Consider the following 25,428-nt stretch of genomic DNA (forward strand, 5'->3'; position numbering starts at 1 on the left):
TGTCGTCCTGCAGGCGGCGCCCCAGCACATTTCTTTGAGTTTTCTCGGGGTGCGAGGAGGGGGGGGGCGCATATGGGTGTACGGGTTTTCCCGCTTTTTAAGGCGTTAGAGGCGGCGTGAGGCTGAGAGATTCTCCAGCTGCCGGAGGAGGAGGAGGATGAAGCCAACTGATGTCAGTAGTGAACTGAAAGTGGAAACTTTGTGACGTCTTCCTCTTCTCGTACCTGGCACCAGGTAAGAACTCCACATTTCTCACATCATTCATCATATTCATCATCTGGTGCATCCTCTTCTTCCAGGGGATTGAAGTGATGTTCTTCATTGAAAGATAATTGTTGTCATTTGTGCATCTTTGCTTAGACTTGGATTGACAGTCTAGGAGCTGATATAGTGTATAATGGGATGAGTCGAATTCACTCAAAAAGCATTTTTAAAACATGCAGCACACCTTGATGATAATCATGTGACCTGTAGTGTTGAGGAAGTAGCTCATTCTGCTGCTTTATTGATTCAGCACCACCACCACCACCACCATCATCATATTGTTTTCTAGTTTCAAGTTTCTTCTTCACATGACAATGTTATCTGTATTAATGGACGTTCTGATGATGAACAAACATGTCTTTTTTATTGTTATTATTCTGATCCTTGTCTGATTAATTTCGTACATATTGATAACATGAATGATTAATAATTAATTCATTGAAGGCTTATTTTGTATTTCAGTTTTCATTCATTCATTCCCTTCATTCACGCTTTATGGTCCCTAGTTGCAGTTCCACGGTTTGGCCAGTAGGTAAGAAAGTGTCTGCCTTTCAGAGTGTAGGTGCAGATTGACACCTCTGTGTGAGGCCCTGGTTTACTCGTGTCCAATCGATGAGATCCACACAAAGTCCATATAGTTGCAAAAAATGAAATGTTTTATTTTATAGAATGCTATGACAAAAAGGTTCTATTGTTCAAAAAAGATAACTCAAATCAGACACGGTAAAAGAAAACCGTGTGCCTCCACAGCCGTCCAAAGCTTCCACCTCACCGTGTGACACAGCACCTCCCCCAACATGTGTCTGGCCGCACACCTGAATGGAGTTTTTATAATAAGCAGCACCATTATTTGAAACAAAAACAGCAACAACAATTGATGAAAAGAAATATTCCCCTTTCATATTTCAAACAATATTTAAGGTGTGCATCATAGCATAAATAAACTCTACAATTGACTGGCTCATACACACCGGCCCCTAATTGTTTTCTAAACTTAGAAACAATTACCAAACATATACAATATAACAATATACAAAGGTACATATATTGTTGTTAAACTTAAATCCTATCCTTCACCTTTTGTTCACTTTGAAGCGTCTCATACCTGCACGCAGTGTTCTCAACATCTGTCTCATACTGCTTCAAGGAGGAGACTGACCTTGGTGATGGGTCTATCTAGTTCGCTGCTCTTTGTCTTTACACGAACACGCCGAACAAGTCCATGTTCATCTGGCACGGCCTCAATGATCTTACCAATGACCCATGAGTTTCTTGGCGCAGTCTCATCCACCAGCAAAACGATGTCTCCTGACACAAAGTTTCGCTTCTTCTCTGTCCACTTCTGACGTACTTGCAACTCAGGCAAGTATTCCCTCATCCATCGTTTCCAAAAAAGGTCTGCCATATACTGGACCTGCCTCCACCTTCTGCGTGCGTAGAGGTCCTCCTTTTGGAAGACTCCTGGAGGCAGAGAGGGCTTGGTCTTCAGTAGCAGAAGATGATTTGGGCTAAGCGCCTCCAGGTCGTTGGGGTCACTAGTAGGTGTCGTAATGGGTCGTCCATTGATGATAGCCTCAGCTTCACACAAAAATGTTTGCAGATTCTCCTCATCCAGATTCTGTGTCTTTAAGGTGGCATTGAGAATTTGTTTGATGAGTCTGATTAAGCGTTCCCAAACTCCTCCATGGTGAGGAGCGGCTGGGGGGTTAAACATCCACTTAATGCCTCGTTGTAGCATAGTGTCCTCAATTTTGAAGACGTTCCACTCTTGCATGGCCCTTTTGAGCTCCCGCTCTGCTCCAATGAAATTGGTACCATTGTCAGATCGTAATTCCATCACTTGACCTCTTCTTGCAACAAACCGTCGCAGAGCATTGATGAAGGAGTCTGTATCCAGGGATGCTGCCACTTCTAAGTGCACAGCTCGGATTGCTAGACAGGTGAAGATAACACCATACCTCTTTATAGTGGATCTTCCACGTTTAACATCAAAGGGACCAAAATAGTCCACACCAGTTCTGGTGAAGGGCGGTTCATCAGGTATGACTCTGCTCCGCGGCAATTCTGCCATCTGTTGCTGTCCAGTAACGCCATGTAGTCGTCGACAAACTATGCATTTGGACAGGATTCTCCTAATTGTTGCACTGGCATTGGGGATCCAGTATTTCAGACGCAGTTTCGATAAAATATGATTGCGGCCGCTGTGACCAGTGTCTTGATGGATTTTCTGTAGAATGAGGTCTGACACCCTTAGGTCCTTGGCCAGGATGACAGGATGTTTGGTTTCCTCTGGCATGGCTGCGCGATTGAGCCGTCCTCCAACCCTCAGGATTCCATCTTGAAGGACTGGGTTGAGTTTGTATATGTGGCTGCTTCTTTTAACAGCCTCACCCTTCTGTAGAGCGCTAATCTCATTTTGGAATTTCTTGCGCTGGCAGTGGCGTATGATTTCCATCTCAGCCTCCGTCAGCTCATCTACTGTGAGGGTTCCTTTGGTTATGATTGTTTTTTCTGTTAATTTGGGTTTATGTTGCAGTCTTTTCTGTTGATTCTCATCAGAGCTAGACCTTGGACTATGCTCCTTTCTCTTTTGAACCAGACTTAGCAATGTGTTCCGAACCTTTAGAATCCATGCCACTGCCTTTTTAAGGTGCATCCATGAGGAGTAGTGGTTGATTAGTTGCTGCATTGCATCTATTTCCTTCAATGTGAGAACATTAATGATGGCAGTTTTCTTCATCTCGGGATCTCCTGAAGTGAGGTATTTTAAATGATCAGGGTTCTCTGGCCAGTTGTCCGTTGACTGGGTGAGAAAGGTGGGTCCAGAGATCCAGACCTTGTTTTGTAGAAAGGACTCCACCTTCTGTCCCCTTGATGCATGATCAGCTGGGTTCAAGTGTGAGCTGACATGCCTCCACTGACTTACTGTAGACGCTTTGCGTATTTCTGTTATTCTATTTGCCACGAATGTGCGAAATCTTGTTGTCTCGTTATTAATGTACTTAAGCACTGCTGTGCTGTCTGTCCAAAACATTGAATCCACAGCCTGCAGCTCCAGTTCCTTCTTCAACATCCTGTCCATGCGCCCTGCCATAGTTGCTGCTGTCAATTCCAGCCGTGGGATGGTGGTTGGCTTAAGCGGTGTAACTCTTGCCTTTCCCATGACAAAGCTGCAGTGGACTTGATTTTGATTGTTATGTTGGACTAAGTAGGTGACTGTGCCATAGCCGTCTTCGCTAGCATCACAAAAATGATGCAGCTGAGCGAATGTAGACCTTCCAAAGTCTGCTGGCTTGTAACATCGGTCAACTGCAAAGTCGGTGAGTAGCTGCAGTTCCTTAATCCAGTCTAGCCACTGCTGTGTGAGATGATTTGGAATTGTGTCATCCCATCCGAGTTTCATCCTACATAGTTCTTGCAAGATCTTCTTTGCTGAGAGCACCACCGGAGCCAAGATCCCTAACGGATCGTAGATGGAGCTCACCACGGAGAGAATGTTTCTTCTGGTGGGTGGTCTGTGTGGGATGACTATTCGGAATCTGAACTGATCAGACTCAACACACCATTGTACTCCCAAGGCTCTGTCCATAGGAAGTAAGTCTTTGTCCAGGTCAAGGTCTTTCACCTCACCTGCCCTTTCCTTATCAGGTATGGCTGCGAGCACCACTCTACTGTTGCTAATCCATTTAGTTAAATGGAAGCCTCCTTTCTGACAGATGGTTTTCAGATTGTGGCATAGCAACATTGCTTTGTCTTCAGAGCTGACTGACTTGAGGCAGTCATCTACATAAAAATTATGCAGTATTGTGCTAACTACTGAAGCATCAAACAGGTTCCTGTTGTCTTCAGCACATTTCCTGAGAGCATAGCTGGCACAACTTGGTGATGAAGTAGCACCGAACAGGTGGACAACCATCTTGTAGTCCACCAGTGTTTGGCTGATGTCTCCGTCAAGCCACCATAGAAACCTAAGTAGGTCAGCATCTTCAGGTGGCACTCTAACTTGGTGGAACATGGCTTCTACGTCAGCCATTATAGCCACTGGTTCTTGGCGAAATCTTGTGAGGACTCCAATCAAGGTGCTTGTGAGGTCTGGCCCCTGGAGAAGCTGTGCATTTAAAGACGTTCCTTGATAAGAGGCACCACAGTCAAATACAACACGAAGCTTGTGTTTTTTGGGGTGATACACACCATGGTGCGGAATGTACCAAACTCTTCCATCGTTACGACTTAAGTCCTCTTCAGCAACCTTTGTTGCATAGCCTTTGGAGATCATATCACTCATGAAGGTGATGTACTCCTCTTGAAAGATGGGATTCTTAAGGAATCTTTTTTTCAAGTTCAATGCTCGCTGTTCTGCAATAGCACGGTTGTTAGGCATTTTAAGCTTTATATTTTTTAGTGGCAAACCAATGCAATAATGCCCCTGTTTCAATCTGGTAGACTGTGACACACTTTCCATGAATTGGAGGTCTTCTTGGGACATTTCCATCTGTTCCTCTTGGCTACCTTCAGGGAAGTCATATTTGAACTGTTGGTTCCATAGCTCATCCAGTTTGGCCACAGTTATTCTGTTTGATGTAACACATGTTACATCACCAATTGCTTCACAGTTGCCTTCTCTCAATGGGCCATTAACTGTCCACCCAAGTGCAGTTTTGACTGCATAAGGTCCATCATCCACACTCCTGATCACCTCTTCTGGTTCCATAGCCTTTGGCACATTGGTCCCAATCAGCAGACCTATTTCTGCATCAATGTGGGGAATCCGCACTTGCTCCAGATGAGGCCACCTGTTTACGTCCTCTTGTCGTGGGATGTTCCTTTTGTTTGCTGGGATGATCCTTTGAGAGAATACTTCCTTTAGTTCAATGAAGCTGCGGCCTTCAACATCGCTCACTTCTAAGTCCGTGACAACATGACTGGGAACAGTCTTTTGCTCTCCCATAGTTGTTAATAAAATGTTGATCCTTTTCCCATTCAGGTTGAGGTCATTCATCAGCCTTTCAGTGCAAAAGGTTGCAGTGCTGCCCGGATCCAGGAAGGCATACGAATTTACAACTTTGGTACCGTTCTTCGCCTTTACTTGGACTGGTACGATGGCAAGAATACTGTCCATTTCCCCGGCCCCAGTGCCGGAACATATTTTGTTTGTACTGTTGACAAATCCACTGATCACAGATTGTTTCTCTCCATCGTCGGATGATCCTTCCTTCGGTGAAATTTTGTCTTTGCTTTTAATGTGCAACAAAGTGGGATGAGTCATTGAACAGACTTCACAATTTAATTTGTCTTCACACAACTTGCTCATGTGTCCTTGTTTTAAGCAGCTGAAGCACAGCCCCTTTCCACGAAGGAAGTCTATCTTCTCTTTGTGCAAAGCCTTTCTCATTTTTTTACATTCCACCATGCTGTGTTGACCTTGACAAAAGAGACATGGCTGGGTGTAAGCATGGGCAGGACCATGAGAATTCCTTTGACTTGACTTTAAATCTGTACTGGCACTTGATGGGTTGCGCACTGGTGTCACTGTTGTGGTGAAAATTGTTTTAGCACTCTTTCTTTGTGTTGTGAGGTTTATTGGAGTCTTCTCTTGAGCTTTGCTGTTGTCCTTTATGTCTCCAAACAACGGATGTAGCGCAATTTTAGCTTGTGTGTTGACAAACTTGACGAGGTCCTTGAACTTGGGTCTTTTAGTTTGCTTCTGTTGGATTTCATAAGCAACACTCCTCCACCTCTCCCTCAGCTTATATGGAAGCTTATTAATAATGGCACGCATGTTAGAAACGTGATCCAGCTCCTCCATATACTCCATGTCGGTCATGGCATTGCTGCAGCTGGTGAGGAAGAGAGCAAGTGCATTGAGAGCCTCACCATCATCTGCCTTGATTGTTGACCAGTTCAAAGCTTTGTTTATGTATGCTACAGAGATCCTATATTCATTTCCAAAATGTTCTTTTAAAAGTCTTTTTGCTTCACTGTAGCCCTTGTCTGGATCCTTGTGAAGGCAACTTCGGATTAACTCCCGAGGCTGTCCACTGGTGTATTGTTCCATGAAATACAATCGATCCTTGCTGCTCTCCGTTTTGCTCTCCACACCATGTTCAAATGCACTTATAAAAAGTCTGTAGTCCAACGGATCTCCTTTGAAGATAGGAATGTGTTGTGGGGGTAAGGTAAAAAGTCTCTGTTGCTTTACCAGGAATTCTGTAATATCATTTTGGCGCTGCATTATATTGAGCAAGGCTTCAGAGCTTGCTGAGCTTCCACCACTACTGCTGCCTGAAGAGGAACCATGGATACTGCTGCCACGTGAAGCTAAATGTGGCTGTGCAGCAGTACCAGGGCATGGCGTTTTATTGCTTTTATTTTGTTGATGCTTAGTGGTTGCTTGTTGGCTTGCTTCATCATTTTCATCTTTCACATTTTGCTGATTTTCTTGTGAATCTAAGAGGATGTCATCCTTTTGGGGTGTCTTTGTGTCCTCAAACATCTGTAAGACCTTAAGTTTAGCATCTGCAGCAGCCAGAGCAATTTGAATCTCAAGCTCCTCCCTCTCAGCCTTGAGCTTATTCTGTTGCTCCTCCAAAGCTTGCCTTTTCTTCAGAGCTGCTGCCTTTGCCAGAAGTGCAGCCCTTTCCAGCTCTGCAGTCAGACGTATTGAAGTTGCAGAACATGAAGAGCCACCAGCAGTGCCCTTTGACCTTTTTGACCTTGTCGACGCTGCTTCTGATATGCTATCTGAAGGGTGGACATTTTCATTGACTTTCCTTGCTTCCTCCATACGTTTATGAACATCTTCCATCCAACCAGTAACCTGCTTAATAAAGTCCTTAAATGAATCTGCCTTTGGTTTAAACCAGTTCTGTTGATCACTGTTCATAGCATCTTCAGATGAAAGTCGCTGAAATATTTCCTTCACAGAAATGTTGAGTTTACAAAACTCTTCAAAAAGCTTGTTAAAATTGACACTCAGTTCAGTCTTTATCAACTCCAAATTTCCATCATGATCCATTAAATGAAGCAACTCATTCTTTTTTCTTGTCAGTTGAGCCAACATGGACGTCCTTGCACCTATTTTTCTTTGCAATGCATCCTCCATCGCTTTGACTGTTGGTTTCACCTGCCGCTTTTCCACTGTGGCTGAATCTTTATCATCCTCCATGATTTAGAAGCCTTTTCCACTTGCTAGCTGCAGTTAGCTTGACACAGCAAGGTGTTTCAATAGGTTGCGTTGAGGAGCTCCCACCTTTCCTTAGCGAAGTCCTCTTCCAAAGTCCTGGTGTTCCAAAAGTTTGTTCCACATGTAAAGGCCGTGAGGAGAGGGTTTTCTTTTACTATTGTAGGTGCAGATTGACACCTCTGTGTGAGGCCCTGGTTTACTCGTGTCCAATCGATGAGATCCACACAAAGTCCATATAGTTGCAAAAAATGAAATGTTTTATTTTATAGAATGCTATGACAAAAAGGTTCTATTGTTCAAAAAAGATAACTCAAATCAGACACGGTAAAAGAAAACCGTGTGCCTCCACAGCCGTCCAAAGCTTCCACCTCACCGTGTGACACAGCACCTCCCCCAACATGTGTCTGGCCGCACACCTGAATGGAGTTTTTATAATAAGCAGCACCATTATTTGAAACAAAAACAGCAACAACAATTGATGAAAAGAAATATTCCCCTTTCATATTTCAAACAATATTTAAGGTGTGCATCATAGCATAAATAAACTCTACAATTGACTGGCTCATACACAGAGTTTCTCCAAACATTTACCCACAATCCTCCGGGAGTGCCTTGAACGACATCAATTATTACCGCTGTTGTCGTGCAGCATGTGTGTGATGTCACAAGCACAGTTTTAATCCGCCATTGGGAGCGTTCATCCGCCCGCATGACTGCTCAGTCGCCCCACAGCCTCAGTGGGCTGCCATTAAAGCGCCCTGCTTGCACCTGCTTGCCTCAAACACACACATGACGTTTGGTGGATGTCCTCCAGGCTTGCCTTGAGGGACAGGAAGTTTGCTTTTATGAGTACTTCCTGTGAGACAGCTCATCCACACATGGATGCTCAAAGAGTTTCATGTCAAACATCTCTGCAGTGAAGTCTCACGTTGTAACCTGAGCTGCAGGCGGATGTTGCAATGAAGCTGATGCATGAATGCATGTATATGATGACTTCCTGTGTAGGTTCATATCACACACAAACACACGCAAAGTCATCACAAAGTTCATTTGCTTGTGCTTGCTATACAGACTTCCTGTCCCGACTCTGCCATGAGTGACATCTATGAGTCAGCAGCCCACTCGCTGGGTCTGTTCAGCAGTCCATGTCTCACCAAAGTGGAACTCCGGCTCACGTGCAAGGCCATCTCCGACCGGGACGCTCTGTCCAAACCAGACCCCTGCATCGTCCTCAAGATGCAGTCGCACGGCCAGTGGATGGAGGTCTCACTCTCTTTGTGCTTTGAAAGCATTTTTCCCTGTAGGGGGCGCTCTTTACACCACACTCAAGGGGTTTGATGTCCACAGGTGGACCGCACGGAGGTGATGCGTAGCTGTGTAAACCCCTCCTATTCAAAGGTCTTCACCTTGGACTTTTACTTTGAAGAGGTGCAGCGTCTGCGCTTTGAGCTGTACGACATCTACAGCAACTACAACGGCGTTAAGGATGCCGACTTTCTGGGGGCGGTGGAGTGCACACTGGGACAGGTGAGACTTTTCTTTTGCTATGTTTGTGTGCCAATCCGCCATCAATGCTAATGCAAATGCTAACAGCAAAGAGTGTTCTTTGTTGTGTGTGTGTGTGTGTGCGTGTAGATCATCTCCCAAAGGAAGTTGTCCAAAGCGCTGCTGAGGCCAGGGGGCATCGTGGGAAAGACCATTATCACGGTGATCTTTTCAAGAGAGGGTGTCCAGAGTGTTTTCAGCCTATTGTGAAAATATATATTATTAGCCATTACACAAAGTTTTGCTTTGTCATCTATAACACACAGCTAAGCTGTTCAAATAGCTTAACATATATAGCATAACATATATTATTATATATTATATGTACAGTAAAGTCTCGTTATATCGATATCGGTTATAACGAATTACTGCTTATTACGATACTATTTTCATTTCCCGGCAAATTTCTAGTCTTTTATGATATAATTAGTTCCGTTAGTACGATACCCGGTTATTATGATAATCCGGTTACTACGATGCCCTTTTCATCTCCCGCCAGCCAAAGCTAGTAGACCAGCGTTCAATTCCACCCTCGGCCATCTCTGTGTGGAGTTTGCATGTTCTCCCCGTGCATGCGTGGGTTTTCTCCGGGTACTCCAGTTTCCTCCCACATTCCAAAAACATGCTAGGTTAATTGTCCATAGGTATGAATGTGAGTGTGAATGGTTGTTTGTCTATATGTGCCCTGTGATTGGCTGGCGACCAGTCCAGGGTGTACCCCGCCTCTCGTCCAAAGACAGCTGGGATAGGCTCCAGCACTCCCGCGACCCTCGTGAGGATAAAGCGGTAGAAAATGAATGAATGAATGAATGGTTGTAGCAATGTAGAAAATGGATCAAAGCATCAAAGTGGCCCCTGTCCTTTACTTTTTATGTAATGTACAAACGTATCATCCTTTATGCAACACTCACTGGAAAAAGTTTGGACACCCCTGACTTCAACTTTTTTACACTATTAAGCTTCTTCTTGTCATACAATTATAACTATACTGTATAAGAACATGCGTCAAAACGTAAAAAATTTACGGCAAAAGTTTGCCACGGTTTGCGTATATATTCCGGTTAGCATACAATATGGCATGTGGCTTGTTGTGTTATTAATACATTGTGTAAGTCCAACTGCATTCGTAATGTATTTTTAGCACAAAATGTCCTGTTAGCATTGTTAGCTTGCTAACAAAAAAAATCTGTATGTCACCCGTCAGAGGTTGACACCCAAAAATCACGTTTTGCATGCATAAAACAATTCTAAATGCATATAAATATGAGGAAATGATGAATGAAATGGATAAATGAACATTTAAAGTGCTCATGACACCAAAAAAAAACAATAACTCACTTAATAGAAATGTTTTGTCATACTGCGGTCATAGATAAATGAAAGCAAAAAATCAGCCGAGAGACGCCTCGTATCCAAAAAAACAACAAAAACATTCCTAATATGCCAGGTAAAAAATATCTACAGTGGTCCAGCACCTTCTCCCAGAGCTTCCAGCAAGTGGCATTTGAGACTCAGCCACAGTAGATACACATGAATTTGGTCTTGTTGAGAGAGCCATCTGCCAGAGTTTTGAAGCTAAACGTACCTGCTAGTGGCTCAGCAACACCACTGCATTTTTCCCTTTGAGAATATGTACATGAAGTAACTGTGTGTGTGTGTGTGTTCAGATCACAGCAGAGGAGCTGACTGGGAATGACGATTACATTGAGCTTTCCTTCAGTGCCAGGAAGCTGGATGACAAGGTACACACACACAGACACACACACAGTACATCTCCACCAGCAAATGGCAGACAACTAGAGGAATTGATACCCCCCCACCCCCCACCCTCTCCCAGTTCTACTTTTGCATTAAAAGTGACTGTTATGATTATTAGATTATATTCACTTGTTAAACACATTTAAAGTATAAAATATATAGTACCCACCACTAATGAACGATAGTGTAACATGATGGATAAAAGGATGGGATCTGGGTCACAGGCTATTCCTTTGCCTGGTTGGGTTAGGCTAGCATTCGAAGCTAGCAGGCTACAGAGAAGGCATTTTTCCAAATGTTCACCTTCCTGCAAGTTTTGAGACCAGATTGACTGTTGAAGCGGGGCTGCACATTGATGGAGTGGTTAGTGTGCAGGCCTCACAGTTAGGAGACCCAAGTTCAATTCTCCCTCGGTCATCTCTGTGTGGAGTTTGCAAGTTCTCCCCATGCATGCATGGGTTTTCTCCGGGTACTCCGGTTTCCTCCCACATTCCAAAAACATGCTAGGTTAATTGTTGACTCCAAATTGTCCATAGGTATGAATGTGAGTGTGAAAATGAATGAATGAATGATTGACTGTTGAAGCTAGTGCTTCCATATTAAAGTATATTAAAATGGTACGTTCAGGGACCATCAAAATAAATGCGAAGACTTTACGAAAAAAAAGACATAAAGACATAAATGTGGGTACAAAACTGCAGGCTTGTTGAAACAGTGGTATGCTTTATGTGTTACCTGTATTATCACATATCTAGAAATGATCACCAACTTTTGGTGAACAAAATGTGTATCCGGGAGGAAACCTGCAGATTTTAAGGAAAATTCATAAAATTTAAGTGTACTTTTGTGTGTAGGTTGGTCATGCAGTCATTGTGTTGTTATTGTTCAGGACTTCTTCACTAAGTCAGATCCATTCCTGGAGATCTATCGCCTCAACGAGGATGCCACACTGCAGCTGGTCTACAGAACAGAGGCAGGAAGTCCAGCACATACACACACACACACACACACACATACACATACTTGCACACATTGTGTAAAGTGCTTTGTTGTTGTTGTGCGTTTGCTGTGTCAGACGGTGATGAACAACTTGAATCCCGTTTGGAAAACCTTCAAAGTTTCCCTCAACTCGCTCTGCAATGGAGACCATGAGCGCAAGCTGCAGGTATACACACACACACACACACACAAACACACACAGTGGATGCTGAGGTGGCATCAATGATGCTGGAACAGGATGAATGAATGAATATATTTCATTGTGTATGTGTGTGTTTTTAAGCGTTTCCCTGATGATGTTTGGTTGTCAATGGTTGCCAAGGAGACAGAGCCAGTTATTTTCAGCCCTTGTACTGCTGCCAATAATGAAAGTGTTGAAAGTTGACAGACTTAAAGACTTAATGTCCTCCTGAGCGTGACAGCTTGTTAAGTCGGGTATTATCTCTCAGGTAGCTAAAGCTCCTCTTCCTCTTTCAACCTGCCAGAAAACCAGAAGGATGGATGTTCACTTTAATGAGGCATACGCGCGCACACACACACACACTCATCATCTAATTGGTTCGCTCGCCCACTTGACTCTCGTTGACCTACAGCCAGCACAAAACACTACCATTGTCCTCCACAAGGTCCTCGTTATCCCGTTATCAGCTCCGACAGACATTCGAATCATATCTGTCAACAATGACATTGTAAAATAAGGGAAGTTTTCAAGACAAATAAGGGGAAAAATGAGGGAAAATAAAGGAAATTGTCATCTTCCACAATAATTTATTCTCTCACATCTTCATTTTTTATTTAACCTCATCTGTTCAAGGACTTCATGATGATTAAACATGAAACATATATATGCTAATAACATGCTAATGAAGCTCTGGGTACCGTACTAAGTGTGTGTGTGTGTGTCACCATCAGTGCACTGTGTGGGACTGGGACTCTAACGGGAAACACGACTACATCGGAGAATTTGAGGCCACCTTCAAGGAAATGAGGGGCGCCATCGATGGACGACAGGTAGCATGTTCGATACACACTTTTACCAAAATTTGCAGTGTATAAGCCGCAACCTTTTTCTTGATCCATGATTAGATTAGATCATGTTAGTTTAAGACAGTGTTAGTTTAAATTCATTTCAAATGGCGTTAGTTTAATCTACATCAGCACTGTTTTAGTTTAAGTTAGTTTAAGACAGCTTTAGTTGACATTAGTTTAAGACAGCGTTCGTATAAGTTAGTTTGCAACAGTGTTGGTTTATGTTAGGTTAAGACAGTGTTAGTTTTAGTTAGTTTTACACTCTGTTAGTTTAAACTAGTTTAGCACAGCCTTAGTTTTAGATTGACATAGACATAGACATAGACATAGACATAGACATAGACATAGACATAGACATAGACATAGACATAGACATAGACATAGACATAGACATAGACATAGACATAGACATAGACATAGACATAGACATAGACATAGACATAGACATAGACATAGACATTCAAAACATGTCAAAAAAACCTTTTTTCACATTGTCATAATGGAGTATTTTGTGTAGAATTTTGAGGTAAGAGATTAATTTAATACAGTTTGGAATGAGGCTGTAACATGACAAAATGTAGAAAAAGTGAAGCGCTGTGAATACTTTCCGGATGCACTGTAGACATAGACTTTCTTTATTGTCATTGCACAATAACACAGCAGTGAAATTGCCAACGAAATGTCGTTGTCTGGCTCCTGTGTAATAATAAATAATAAATAATAATGTGGAGAATAAATAGATTGCATCAAATATGAACAACAATGTACAGCGTAAACAGTAATTTGTACAAATAATTAAAATAATTAACGCAGTTTAAGCTAGTTTAAGTTAGTTTAAGATCACGGTAGTTAAAAAGTCCTTGTTTAAGTTGAAGTCAATTTAAGGCAGTGTTAGTTTAAGACAGGTTAGGAGACTCGGGTTCGATTCCCCGCTCAGGCATCTCTTTGCATGTTCTCCCCACGCATGCGTGGGTTTTCTCCGGGTACTCCTATTTCCTCTCACATTCCAAAAACATGCCAGGTTAATTGGTGACTCCAAATTGTCCATAGGTATGAATGTGAGTGTGAATGGTTGTTTGTCTATATGTGCCCTGTGATTGGCTGGCCACTAGTCCAGGGCGAGACTTCGCCTCGTGAGGATAAGCGGTATAGAAAATGGATGGTTAGTTTAAGACAGTGTTGGTTTAAATTTGTTCAAGACAGCTTCAGTTGGCGTAAATTTAGGTTAGTTTAAGTTAGTTTAATACAGAGAGCGTGCAATTACTTAACAAGCAGACGTTAGAACAGAGAAAGGCAAGACTGAACGACATTCTCTTGTTGAAGTTGGCAGAGGGATTCCTTCGAGTGGCGGCAAAATCTTCTGCTACTCATTGAGTAAAAATGCTCCTGGAGGAGAAATGTGATTCATGTTAGCGCTGCATGGCAGCAGACTAGTGATTCTCCTTCAGCAGCAGAAGTAATTTAACGGCTGACTGCTCGACACCAGCGCTGAGACCACTTTGACCTCATGAAGCTATGAGACTGTAATGAGACTGTGATGAGACCATGAGATCGCTCCACTCTCTGTCCTCCTTCTACTGGCGTCTACTCGAATGCTAGCAGAACAAAAGCTTTTTACGGTTTTATTCTGAAGACAGGATATAAAAGACATCGTTATCGGTTGAGTAGCAGGAATTCACACAGGACTCGTTAATGGTGTCCACTAGACCACGTCTTCTCTGTCTCCATGGCGACATGTTTAGTTGTTAGCGGCGATTCTGATGCTTGAATGTGCTCCTATAAGCTGATCCATAATGCTGGATAGGGTGCATGTCGGTAACATGGCCGTTGCAGCACGTTCGTGCACCCAAGGATGCTTCCACCGTGACCCTGCAGGCAGCTTTCACCACTTGTAAGCCGACGGCAGCGTCAAGAAGCACCAATTAGTAACGTGATGCCTTTAAAGACGCACCTTGGCGGGCGGCGTGATGCAATTAGCGCACACTAACAGCAAGGCCGAGCTAGCCGAGACGCAGCTGTCCACGAGATGAGCGATGAGACAGGAAGGAGGCGTCCGCCAATTAAAGAGCTAACGTTCCCTTTACAGATATAACCACAAGATGACAATATACAAAGAAAAAAAAAACTCTCAGCAGCTACTTCTAGCTCATTATTTTTAGTCTCTTGTCATGAGGCTCGATGCTACTAGCACGCTAACAAATAGCCATCAAAGACAATGAAGGAAAGGAGCATTCAAGAGGTGGCGTCCGTGATGAGTATATGGCGTGTGCGCATTTTCAAGGAACAATGGCCACGCCCACCCTCATCTAACAACACCAGTGAGAAAATGAAGAGTTTGTTTGCCAAACTTTCCTCCTCCTACCCCTCCACCTCTTCTTCTTCTATGGTTCTGGCTGCTTCCTGCTCCTCCTGTGACGGACGTGTTAGTGTGCACCACAACTAACACACACTCAGTTTTCATCATTGTCATCATCACCTGAGCTGACAAGGGTGTGCTAACGTGCTAATTTGTGTGTGTGCAGGTGCAGTGGCCGTGCATCAACTCCAAATACAAAGTGAAGAAGAAGACCTACAAGAACTCTGGCATCGTCATCCTCAATCAGTGCAAGGTGTTTTTTTCCCCTTATTGTTAAAATGGTGCAGGAAGCGTATGGCCAGGAAGACAGGAAGTGGATCGTTAGCGCAACAGGCTGATGGCGGTCAGACAGCGTTTGAGTGTGATGTTATGCGACAGGTGGAGTCAAAGTCTGTAAATGTCATGCAGGCCGGATGAGATGGCCCACTAATGGGCGCCTCACAGGGACGCCAGGTTAGGACAGCGTGATGGATGAGAGAGCGCAGAGTGGGCGGAGTCAGGAGACAGAATGAGAGCAGCTTAGATCTTTAATGACATACAGGTGAGAATGACTCCCTGCCTCCATCCTCGTAGCATTACTGGCCTCCTTTCCTTATTCCCTACTTCCTCATTCCCGACTTCCCTCCATGTCAGCATGTCAAAGCGTAGGGTTGGGTGGCGTACACAGGAAGTAAGGTCATTTTGAGTTATGGAATGACTTCCAGTCTGACACAGTTGTCGGACACAGACAAATGTGAAAGCGTCCTGGTCAATACTGACTGATCATTGACCTGACTGATCAATGAATTGACTGATCATTGACCTGACCGGTCAATGATTTGACTGATCAGTGAGTTGACTGATCAATGACTTGACTGGTCAGTGACTTGAGTGGTCAATAACTTGAATGAATCATGCGAATGAGTTCTGTCTGTGTTGTGTGCACAGATCATCAAGATGCACTCCTTCCTGGATTACATCATGGGGGGCTGTCAGATCCAGTTCACCGTGAGCACACACACACACATATACACAAACATTGCATCCAGGTCAACGTCCTGCTTCTTATTCCGCCGCCTAGCCTCTTCCAGTGCCGATGGTGTTGCCATGGAGATGGTAACCCTGGCAACACCATCCGCCACCCGCCTGGCCGAGTGGCCCAGTTAGCTCCATGGGCCTTTTCTGTGGTCGGACTGGTCCCACCAGTCAGTGGGCTAGGGGGTGAATGAGGTCACTGCCTTTGACCTTTGGTTTTGGAGGAAGCTCTTTCAAATTGATTCTTTCCTTCAGGTCGCCATTGACTTCACGGCATCCAACGGTGACCCTCGCAACAGCTGCTCGCTGCACTACATACACCCGTACCGACCCAACGAGTACTTGAAGGCACTGGTGGCGGTGGGCGAGATCTGCCAGGACTATGACAGGTGGGTCATGCTGAGATAACTAGCATACCTTCACGTGGTCACATGAGTGAGTGGGTTAACACATGTCTTTCTCCTCCTTTCAGTGACAAAATGTTTCCGGCGTTTGGCTTTGGCGCTCGCATCCCACCCGACTACCAGGTAACTCACTGTGGCCCCCACCTTCTCATCGTGCAATGCTGCTCAACTGCCCTGCTGGCCAAGCGTGACATGACAACAATGAATGGCTTGACCTGTCGGGGGCAGCCGATTGACGGAACGCTAAGCTTACATTCAAGCTTTAACATCAAATATGCTTCCTGTCACCCCCCCCCTCCCCCAACCCCCCTGCCTTCAGGTCTCACACGACTTTGCAGTGAATTTTAACGAGGACAACCCTGAGTGTGCAGGTAGGAGCTTCACTGGGAAAACTCTCATCACCATGACAATAATGAGTATGACAATGATGGAGAGGATGAGAATGATGGTGAGGATGCGAATGATGGCGGCAATAATGACGAGGATGAGAATGATTCTGAGGATGTGAATTATGGAATAATGCTGAGAATGATGGGGAGGATGATAATGATCGTGAGCCTAATGGTGAGGATGAGGATGAGAATGGTGATGGGAAAAATGATGACAATAATTATGACGATGAGAATGATGACAGCGGTGATTGAATAATGATGATGAGAGTGGTGCTGAGGATGAGAATGATTAGAATGATGAGGAAGTGGATGCAAGTGATGGTGACAATGGTGGCAGAGGTTGATGACGCTGAAAATGATGGCAAGGGTGAAAATTCTGATGATAATAACAATAAGGCTATGTGTAAAAATGGTCTGAGTAGGAGTTAAGCTTGCAGCTAAAGGTCATGTGATCAGGCCGAGACTGCCAATTAACACAACATCCTCCACACCACAAGGTCCACATCAGCGTTGCCCTGCGGCATGCTGGAACTCCAACGATGCCAATTTGACTGCCCTTGAGCTGACCTCCACTAAAAGTTCGGAGAAGTTAGAATGTGTCCTGTTGTCCTCAGGCATTCAGGGGGTGGTGGAGGCCTATCAAGCCTGCCTCCCCAAGCTGCAACTCTATGGACCCACCAACATCGCCCCCATCATCAACAAGATCGCCAACTCCGCCTCGCAGGAAGTCCACACCAAAGAGGCCATGGTAGGAGCCAGTAGCATACTAACCTTTAAGCAAGCACGTCTCCTCTAAGTTTGTAAAAGGGAAAGTGAAAGCAAAGTTATTGTCTCTGGAAATGTAATTGTTGTTCCAGCAATACTTCATCCTACTCATCCTGACGGACGGCGTCATCACAGATATGGCGGACACCAGGGAGGCCATCGTGCAGGCATCTCACCTCCCCATGTCCGTCATCATCGTGGGTGTGGGCAATGCAGACTTCAGTGACATGCAGATGTTGGACGGCGACGATGGGATCCTGCGCTCGCCCAAAGGAGAGCCCGTCCTACGGGACATTGTCCAGTTTGTTCCTTTCCGCAACTTCAAGCATGTGAGTGACAAGACTAGGCCTGTCATGATCATGGATATATCCATTTCATTCATTCATTCATTCATTTTCTACCGCTGTTCCTCACGAGGGTCGCGGGGGGTGCTGGAGTCTATCCCAGCTGTCTGAGAGGCGGGGGTACACCCTAGACTGGTCGCCAGCCAATCACAGGGCACATATAGACAAACAACCATTCACACTCACATTCATACCTATGGACAATTTGGAGTTGCCAATTAACCTAGCATGTTTTTGGAATGTGGGAGGAAACTGGAGTACCCGGAGAAAACCCACGCATGCACGGGGAGAACATGCAAACTCCACACAGAGATGGCCGAGGGTGGAATTGAACCCTGGTGTCCTAGCTGTGAGGTCTGCACTCTAACCACTCGACCGCCGTGCTGCCCGATATATCGATTTATCGAACAATTTTTTTTTTAATGGTCGGTAATTATGATCCCTTGATAAATTGACAGTGTATGCACCTCTGTTCCATCTTTCTGTGGCTATACAGCTCAAATATGACCCCCTACACTAGTTTACATAACTGTGTGTGTGTAGGTTTTAAGTGTTTTCTTTCCGTAAAGTGTACTATCGCTGTTAGTACATTCCGTTTCCCAGCGTGCTTTGCTGGTTTTTGTGTTTTGTGTTTAAATGGTTGGAAAGCACATAGTTAGCGCTCGTGTACAAATAGTAGTTGGTTAATATTCTACATTATATGTTGATAGTGTTTCGTTTTAGCTACCTATCTATTACGTCGCTGTATGTAGTTGTTTTGACACCACGACTTGGAATGGTGTGTGAGCTGGTGATGCTATTTATAGCTCATACTGTACACTGTGTTACATTAGACACATACATTAGATACATACATTAGATAAGTACCATTAGCGGCTCAAATGTGACATGACAATTATGACATGACACTATGATCTTTGAATGATATATTTTTTAAGTAAAAAAAAGGTAATATTGGTTGATAATGACTAGCACAATTGTCGACCAGTAAAATGTGTTATCGTGACAGGCCTAGATGAGACTAAAGTTTGTTAGTGGTGCTCCACAAGGCGTGGTTCTCAGCCCACTTATCTTCCAGTATCACACTTTAATGAACATTTTGCTGTTATCTGTGCATCTAACAATGCATCCCAGCTGGTGTGTGACGGGTTAGGAAGGATGGATGAAGGAGGAAAATGTTTCAGATGTTTGACTGTTTTCTGTCTTCCCGTTGTTAGGCGTCCCCGGCGGCGCTAGCTAAGAGCGTGCTCGCAGAGGTGCCCAACCAGGTGGTGGACTACTACAACAGTAAGGGCATCAAGCCCAAAGTGCCGAGCCACTACCAGTCTTCCAGACCCTTTGGACCATGAGCATCTGCCTTCGCCATCATGGCCGTCACTCTCCTGAAAAGCACAACTTTTTTTTGTTTTTTGTACATTTTCACCACATTGACACTTGTTGGAACCTTTTGTCACGTTTGTGTTGAGGGCAGGACATCCTGTTAACGTAGCGTCCACTTTGGGAGCATGTGGTCAAACTGTTGGCTAGTGTGTTAGCGACTAGCAGACTTTAGTCCCCTCTAGCTAGTTGTAGCATCTTTAGCATCTGTCGTGCATGCAAGGCAGAGGAAAGTGTGCACAGTGAGTGTGCACGTCGACGTGTCCGGGGAGTGTTTCTAGTGCACGTACCCCCCCTACCTCTAGATTGTTTTGCTAACTTTGCTAAGTTGAAGCGTAGTGGAGCCAGCACAAGTGCACGTGCTGTCAGGCTCGTGCATGCTTGCGTGTTGTTTTGCATGCAAACGTGCACACTCGCTGTCATGATGTTTACATGTGGCTCTACTAGCATGCTCACAAGCGCGTGAAGGCAAGAGCCCCCACCTTCCCGTTAGTATGGATCTCATGCGGAGCTTCCTGGTCTGTGTTTCAATTTGTGCACTTCCATAACTTCAGTAGGTGTACTCTGTACTTTGTTCTGAATACAGCTGGGGTAGACTCCAGCATACCCGCGACCGTAGTGAGGATAAGCAGTATAGAAAATGGATGGATTGATAGTTCTTCAGTGTATGAATTTTGACAGTATAGTGCTGTCCCAAATCCATTACAGTACTGTACACTTACTAGACGTGACGGTTGCAATATTTGCCTTCTTAATCTCTCCATTGTAATGATGTATTGCAACCACTCAAGTTAGTACCGCCCCTTCCGCTACATAGCCAAATGGCAACCATTGAGGGCAGCAATTGTCCCTCAATCCACATTGAACATCTGGCTGCTGACAGTGTACTACATTTTGCCGTGAACACATCATATGCACTCAGAAAAAGGAAGCATAAGTATGCTCGTGCACCAATTGAGACACAGCCCTGACACAGCCTTTTTGAATCCTCATACTTCCTGGTTGTGACTGTCTGATGCAATATAAAGGACGGGTCTTGGGTCACATGGCCTGCTGATGTATGACAATAAAAGTTTTATGAACTCAAAACTGCATCCATAAAAAGTCCTGTTTGGAGGACGCCCGTCAGAAGTTACAAAGTAAAGTGGGTCGTCTTAATGAGAGCTGTTATTCCTGTTGATCCATTAGAAATAATCCAACATGGCCGCCGGGCATTTTCCTGATGAAGATGGCATCATAATGTGGGTCGTGCCACAGGACATTTGATTAGGTACACTCAGGAAGCTAGATAATCTGAATATCTGGCCTTCAATCAGAAGAGGAAGTGGGGACGACGGCACCCCCTGGTGTCAGGAAACCTGCATCATGTGATGGAGGTACAGCGGCCTCGGGGTTCAGAGCCGTGTCTCGTCACAGCTAAGAAGGGAAGCTTTGAAGAATGTTCTGCAATGAATGTCCTATCTCTTCTGGCTGATTACTTCTGTCTGACTCGACCACCACGCTGACGCAAGCGGCGGCAAGCTGAGAAGAAACGAGGGAACAAATAAATGACCACTCAAGACTTTGACACGGTATCTTCTCTTTTCCACCAGTCACATGACTGGGACATCCTCTCGCACGCGTCCTGTCACTGTAGCAATGTCCTTCCCAGGATTGTGCTTGCCGACTTTGGTAACCATGGCAACCAGGTCCCGTCATCCATCAGACAGGAAACGTTATAGACAATTATGTCTCACTTATTACATACTTTTATTTTGAAAGACCCAACATATATGAAGTGAAAATGTCCTGTTACTGAGGTCTTATAGCACCACCAGTACAGGAATGTGTGTGTGTGTGTGTGTGTGTGTGTGTGGTTGCATTTCAAAACACATCAATATAACCACTAATGGTCTTCTATGAGGCCCACTTATGACATGGGTGGGCAATTGTTTTGAGCTATTTGGCTAAAACATTTTGTTATCATGGAACCTCAGCTAGCGTATGCTATTCATCAGTGCTCATGTCAAACTTTATCCTAATGTCACCATGCAAAATACAAATTTTTCACCTGGAATTACTATAATATAAATTTTGTTTATTATCTTCGATATTTCAAGTTAATTAACATAATAAGGTAGCCAACCAACTGTTGCTGAAGCCTGAAGCCTTTCCAACGTTACATGGTCATGTCGAAGAGTCAGAATAGCAAGCAGTAAGTAACAGTTTATCAGTGTCCTAACTGTTTATTTTGTGCAAATCATGGAGCAAAAACAGTTGTCTGTGTAGCATTATAGACTGTGCATACATGAAGCAGGGCTCTTAGCCATTTCGCACCACAATCAAAGGCTCTACCAGAGTTTTAGAATAGAAGAATAAATAGGTAGAATAAATTAAAACTGTTTTTGCTGGAAATCAAAAGAAATACAGCTGGAATCGGTGCAGATTCTGGAAGATCTGGAAAAGCTTTCTGTGCTGGTTATCATATGTAGCTGTAGGAGTCCACAACTCAAAACAAAGGGCCAAAAATGTAGCATAGTAGGTCCCCTTTAAGGTGGTGCAGAGTGGTGGAGCATGGCGCAGCGGTAATTCAGTCCAGTGCGTAGGTTATTTGGTAAGTTGGTAGACTGGACTGCGCCGAGATGGGCGTGGCGGCGCACCAAGGGAGGTGTCCAAAACAGAAGGTGGGCTGCAAGCTCGCCAGCTCCGACCTGGTCTATTATTGTGCAGCCTGCACAGTGTTAAATTGGCTGACCGGCACACAGCATAGATAAGTCACCAAAAACCTCACAGGCAGGTTTTTCAGAGTGTCACGCCCGTTTCAGTGGAAGAAACAGCTCCAGTCATCGCTCATCTCAGTGGTTCTGCTTCTTTACACACCAGATTGCCCCTCTGTCCCCTCCCCTCCCCTCAGTAACCATCCAATCACAAATGAGCCAACACGGTTAAGATTACACTCGGCTGTGTTAAACCCTCTCACGCCTTCTCTCCACCTCTTTGCCACTTGCGGCAGTGAGAGGGATGGAGGCGTGGGTGTGCGGCGCTGCGCCAGACTGCCCTGCTCACAAAATTTGCAAAGTGCGCTCGCCACACCCCTGCACCAGGCCTGGTCTACGAAATTAGAGAAATTAGAGAGTTTTTGTTATTACTAATCATATAAGATTTAGTGAGAGGTGGAGACTACTACTTTTTACTTTTACTGCCCCCAGGCAGAGAGTAACGTTGCTCAGTGCTAGGCAGATCCAGCTATCATGAAGCACTAAGCCATTCTTGTAGCGTTATCATGTAGCACTCATGTAGCACTAATGTTTCATGGACAAAATAAGAGCACAGTCGCTTACCATGTCTGCTTTTACTGGGATGCTGACTGATGGGATGGCTGTATCTTTCAGCACGAGACTCCACTGTTGAGCTGGTGAATTCTGCATAAAATGTAGAAAATGCTGAACGCAAACTGACCAGTGCATCTGACCAGTTGTTCAGCTCATCACCCCAACCTGCTACAATACACGTGCGAGAGCATGATTTAGAACCGAAGAGTGACTTTTCCAAATCCACAACAGGCAATGCAGCAGATGCAGTAGGTAACGTTATCTCTCTTGCCTGAGACATTGTGAATGGCCTGAGTGAAGCGCCGCCACAACACCAGAAAAGTAGTTCTTTGGTGTTAGCTTGGTTATTATGGAGGTCACGTTATGTAAATGTAATGCAAATGTGTAATGTTGGGAGGTTTTTTTTTGGGTGAATTATAGTTGAAATAGATGGGTCCCATTGGGTGCATTGTTGTTTCATGCCAACTGTTTTTGTGTGTGCACAGAAAAGGGAAAGTGTCACGATTGGGCTTTACCCCCTTGTGACAGCTCTTAGTTTTCCTCTTTTCTTCTGTTCCTGGTTCATGCCCTTATTTTGTATTCACTTCCTCTGTTGCTTTGTTCTGTTTTCCGTTGCTTTCAATTATCTCCCTCATCTGTTTCACATTTTCTGTGATGTCTGTTTAGTTCAGGTGCACGGTCATTGTTGTTTTTTCTGTTGGACATGCTAGTGTGTTGGTCTGCTGCATAGCATAATCTCCAATAAATATATTTTTACCTGCAATTGGGTCTTCATCTGTGCATACTGGGGTCGAACTGTAAAGCTCTCAAGACGGAAAGTGACAGAAAGATCATGTTTCACAAAAGGACTTCCAGTGCAGTTTTTGTGTAAAGGTTTTAAAAAAGATACGGTTATAAATAAAATAGTACCAGTTTGCCTCTCCAAAAGATCTATGACAACCTTGTATGAGACCATCTATGATGACCGTCTATGAGGACAATCTGCAAGAACATAAAAAAATAGTACTATTTTGCCTACCCATGATCTATGACAACCTTGTATGAGACCATCTATGATGATCATCTATGAGGACAATCTGTAAGGACATAAAAATAGTACTAGTATGCCTACCCATCATCTATGACAAACTTGCATGAGACCATTTATGATGATCATCAATGAGAATAGTCTGTAAGGACCATCTGTGAACACCATCGAGGAAGATCATGAGGACAATCTATGAGGATGAGCTATAAGGAGCATGAGGAGGAGTTGTTGCATTGTTCAAGATGGAGAAGAAACCTTATTATTGCTCCAAGAAGACTCAGCAGCTCTTTAATATCTGCTGCTCACACACACTTTAATTACTGCACACACCACCCCTCTTTGAGTATGAGTGTGTGTGTGTGTGTGTGTGATGCTGTTGCCATGACAACGAGCCTTCTCTACTGTATTTGCAGTGTGATCAACCTGAACAAGCTCACACCTCTTGCTCTTTTCTTACCCTCCATGACATCAACTACACATGTTGGACGACTACTTATTACTCCATCTGCACCTTTACCTGGATCTGCACCGAATGTCTGCTTCACTGTCCGTGTTTCATCCCTTTAAAAAGGAATATGCTTTCGGTAACGCTGATAACTAACCAACCAATCAACCAAAAGTAATGTAAAAACTAAGAGAGTGAAGTGTTCACTAAAAAATACATAAATACAAAAGAGGCTGATTAGCATACATTTCCATGTTGTCCTATTTATTCTTTTCTTGGTGCTCATTGGTCATCATGTCATCATGTGACTATCCAACTGGACAGATGATGATGACTGCTTATTAAAATATTTCAAAAACAAAGCTGAATTATGCTCACTGCTAATTAGCATACAAGAAAGCATCCTGTGTGTGTGTGTGCTAATTAGCACAAGCTCATCATTAGCACAAAGTGAGCTGGTTAAAAAAAAACACACATCCTGACAGTTATACCTGCTTCATGCTAATACCTGCCCATGCTAACACACACGTTCAAAATAAACTATTGATCTGCTTCCCTGCAAGCTAATCAATAGTCATTTAAAACTACAGTACCACCCCGAAGAATCTGGATAACTGACACCCTCAATCTCGAACACACACACTTGTTTTGTGATACAATGACTTATGACCTGTAGGTTGAAGTACACACGTTTTCATCAAAAGTGCGTTTGTACACAGTGAAATAAATAAATATTGCAATAAAAACTGCTAGTGAGGAATAAATATACATAACGACTTCAATGTCATCATGGTGGACAGTGTTGTCGTTTATGATAAACACATGCCTGCACATGCAGAGACACACAATGGGACTGTAGCTCCGCCCCGCAGGGATGTCATTCAAGTTCCATCAGCATAATGATATTTCAACGGTAACCATGGCAACCGACTCAATGAAAACTTGGCTGTTTCTCCCACTTGGCGCAGGGGGATCCAGCAGTCATTTATCATACATACATACACATATACTGTATACACACACACACACACACATATAAATATACATAGTGAGAGGAAAAAGTACTTGGTCCCTTGCTGGTGTTGTTGGTTTGTCCACTAATAAAGATATTATCATTAATGGGAGATGTATTCTAACATACAGAGACAAAATATAAATAAGAAAATCCAGAAAATAACTTTAGAGAATATCCATCCATTCATTTTCTATGCCACT

At 44.0% G+C, this 25,428-nt stretch overlaps 1 protein-coding gene across 3 annotated transcripts; it reads left to right on the plus strand.

Moving 5' to 3' along the window:
• Nucleotides 1–75: 75 nt before the first annotated feature.
• cpne4a (copine IVa) lies at nt 76–20,501 on the plus strand. 3 transcript variants are annotated; one of them, XM_078790732.1, is made up of 17 exons: nt 76–234; nt 771–796; nt 8,519–8,710; nt 8,795–8,974; nt 9,083–9,154; nt 10,660–10,734; nt 11,640–11,723; nt 11,826–11,915; nt 12,662–12,760; nt 15,301–15,387; nt 16,062–16,121; nt 16,404–16,537; nt 16,621–16,675; nt 16,872–16,923; nt 17,559–17,692; nt 17,802–18,038; nt 19,271–20,501. In XM_078790732.1, exons 3-17 carry the CDS (start codon nt 8,540–8,542, stop codon nt 19,400–19,402), a joined length of 1,662 nt encoding a protein of 553 aa, XP_078646858.1. In that variant the 5' UTR covers nt 76–234; nt 771–796; nt 8,519–8,539; the 3' UTR covers nt 19,403–20,501. The 3 variants fall into 3 exon arrangements, with proteins under 3 accessions (XP_078646858.1, XP_057908987.2, XP_057908986.1); XM_058053004.2 differs by lacking the exon at nt 771–796 and having other exon boundaries at nt 8,795–8,809; nt 8,874–8,974; XM_058053003.2 differs by lacking the exon at nt 771–796 and having other exon boundaries at nt 77–234.
• The last annotated feature ends 4,927 nt before the right edge of the window (nt 20,502–25,428 follow it).

Source organism: Doryrhamphus excisus, linkage group LG5, assembly GCF_037039965.1.
Source record: "Doryrhamphus excisus strain RoL-2023G ecotype Guam linkage group LG5, RoL_Dexc_Guam_v1.1, whole genome shotgun sequence".
Taxonomy (NCBI): domain Eukaryota; kingdom Metazoa; phylum Chordata; class Actinopteri; order Syngnathiformes; family Syngnathidae; genus Doryrhamphus; species Doryrhamphus excisus.

Excerpts from the sequence above, each read along its gene's own strand:
- cpne4a (XM_078790732.1), top strand. The coding sequence starts at position 8,540 with ATGAGTGACATCTATGAGTCAGCAGCCCACTCGCTGGGTCTGTTCAGC. Across the intron at positions 11,724-11,825 it reads AGCTGGTCTACAGAACAGAG|ACGGTGATGAACAACTTGAA; the intron begins GCAGGAAGTCCA and ends TTGCTGTGTCAG. Across the intron at positions 17,693-17,801 it reads TCCACACCAAAGAGGCCATG|CAATACTTCATCCTACTCAT; the intron begins GTAGGAGCCAGT and ends TTGTTGTTCCAG.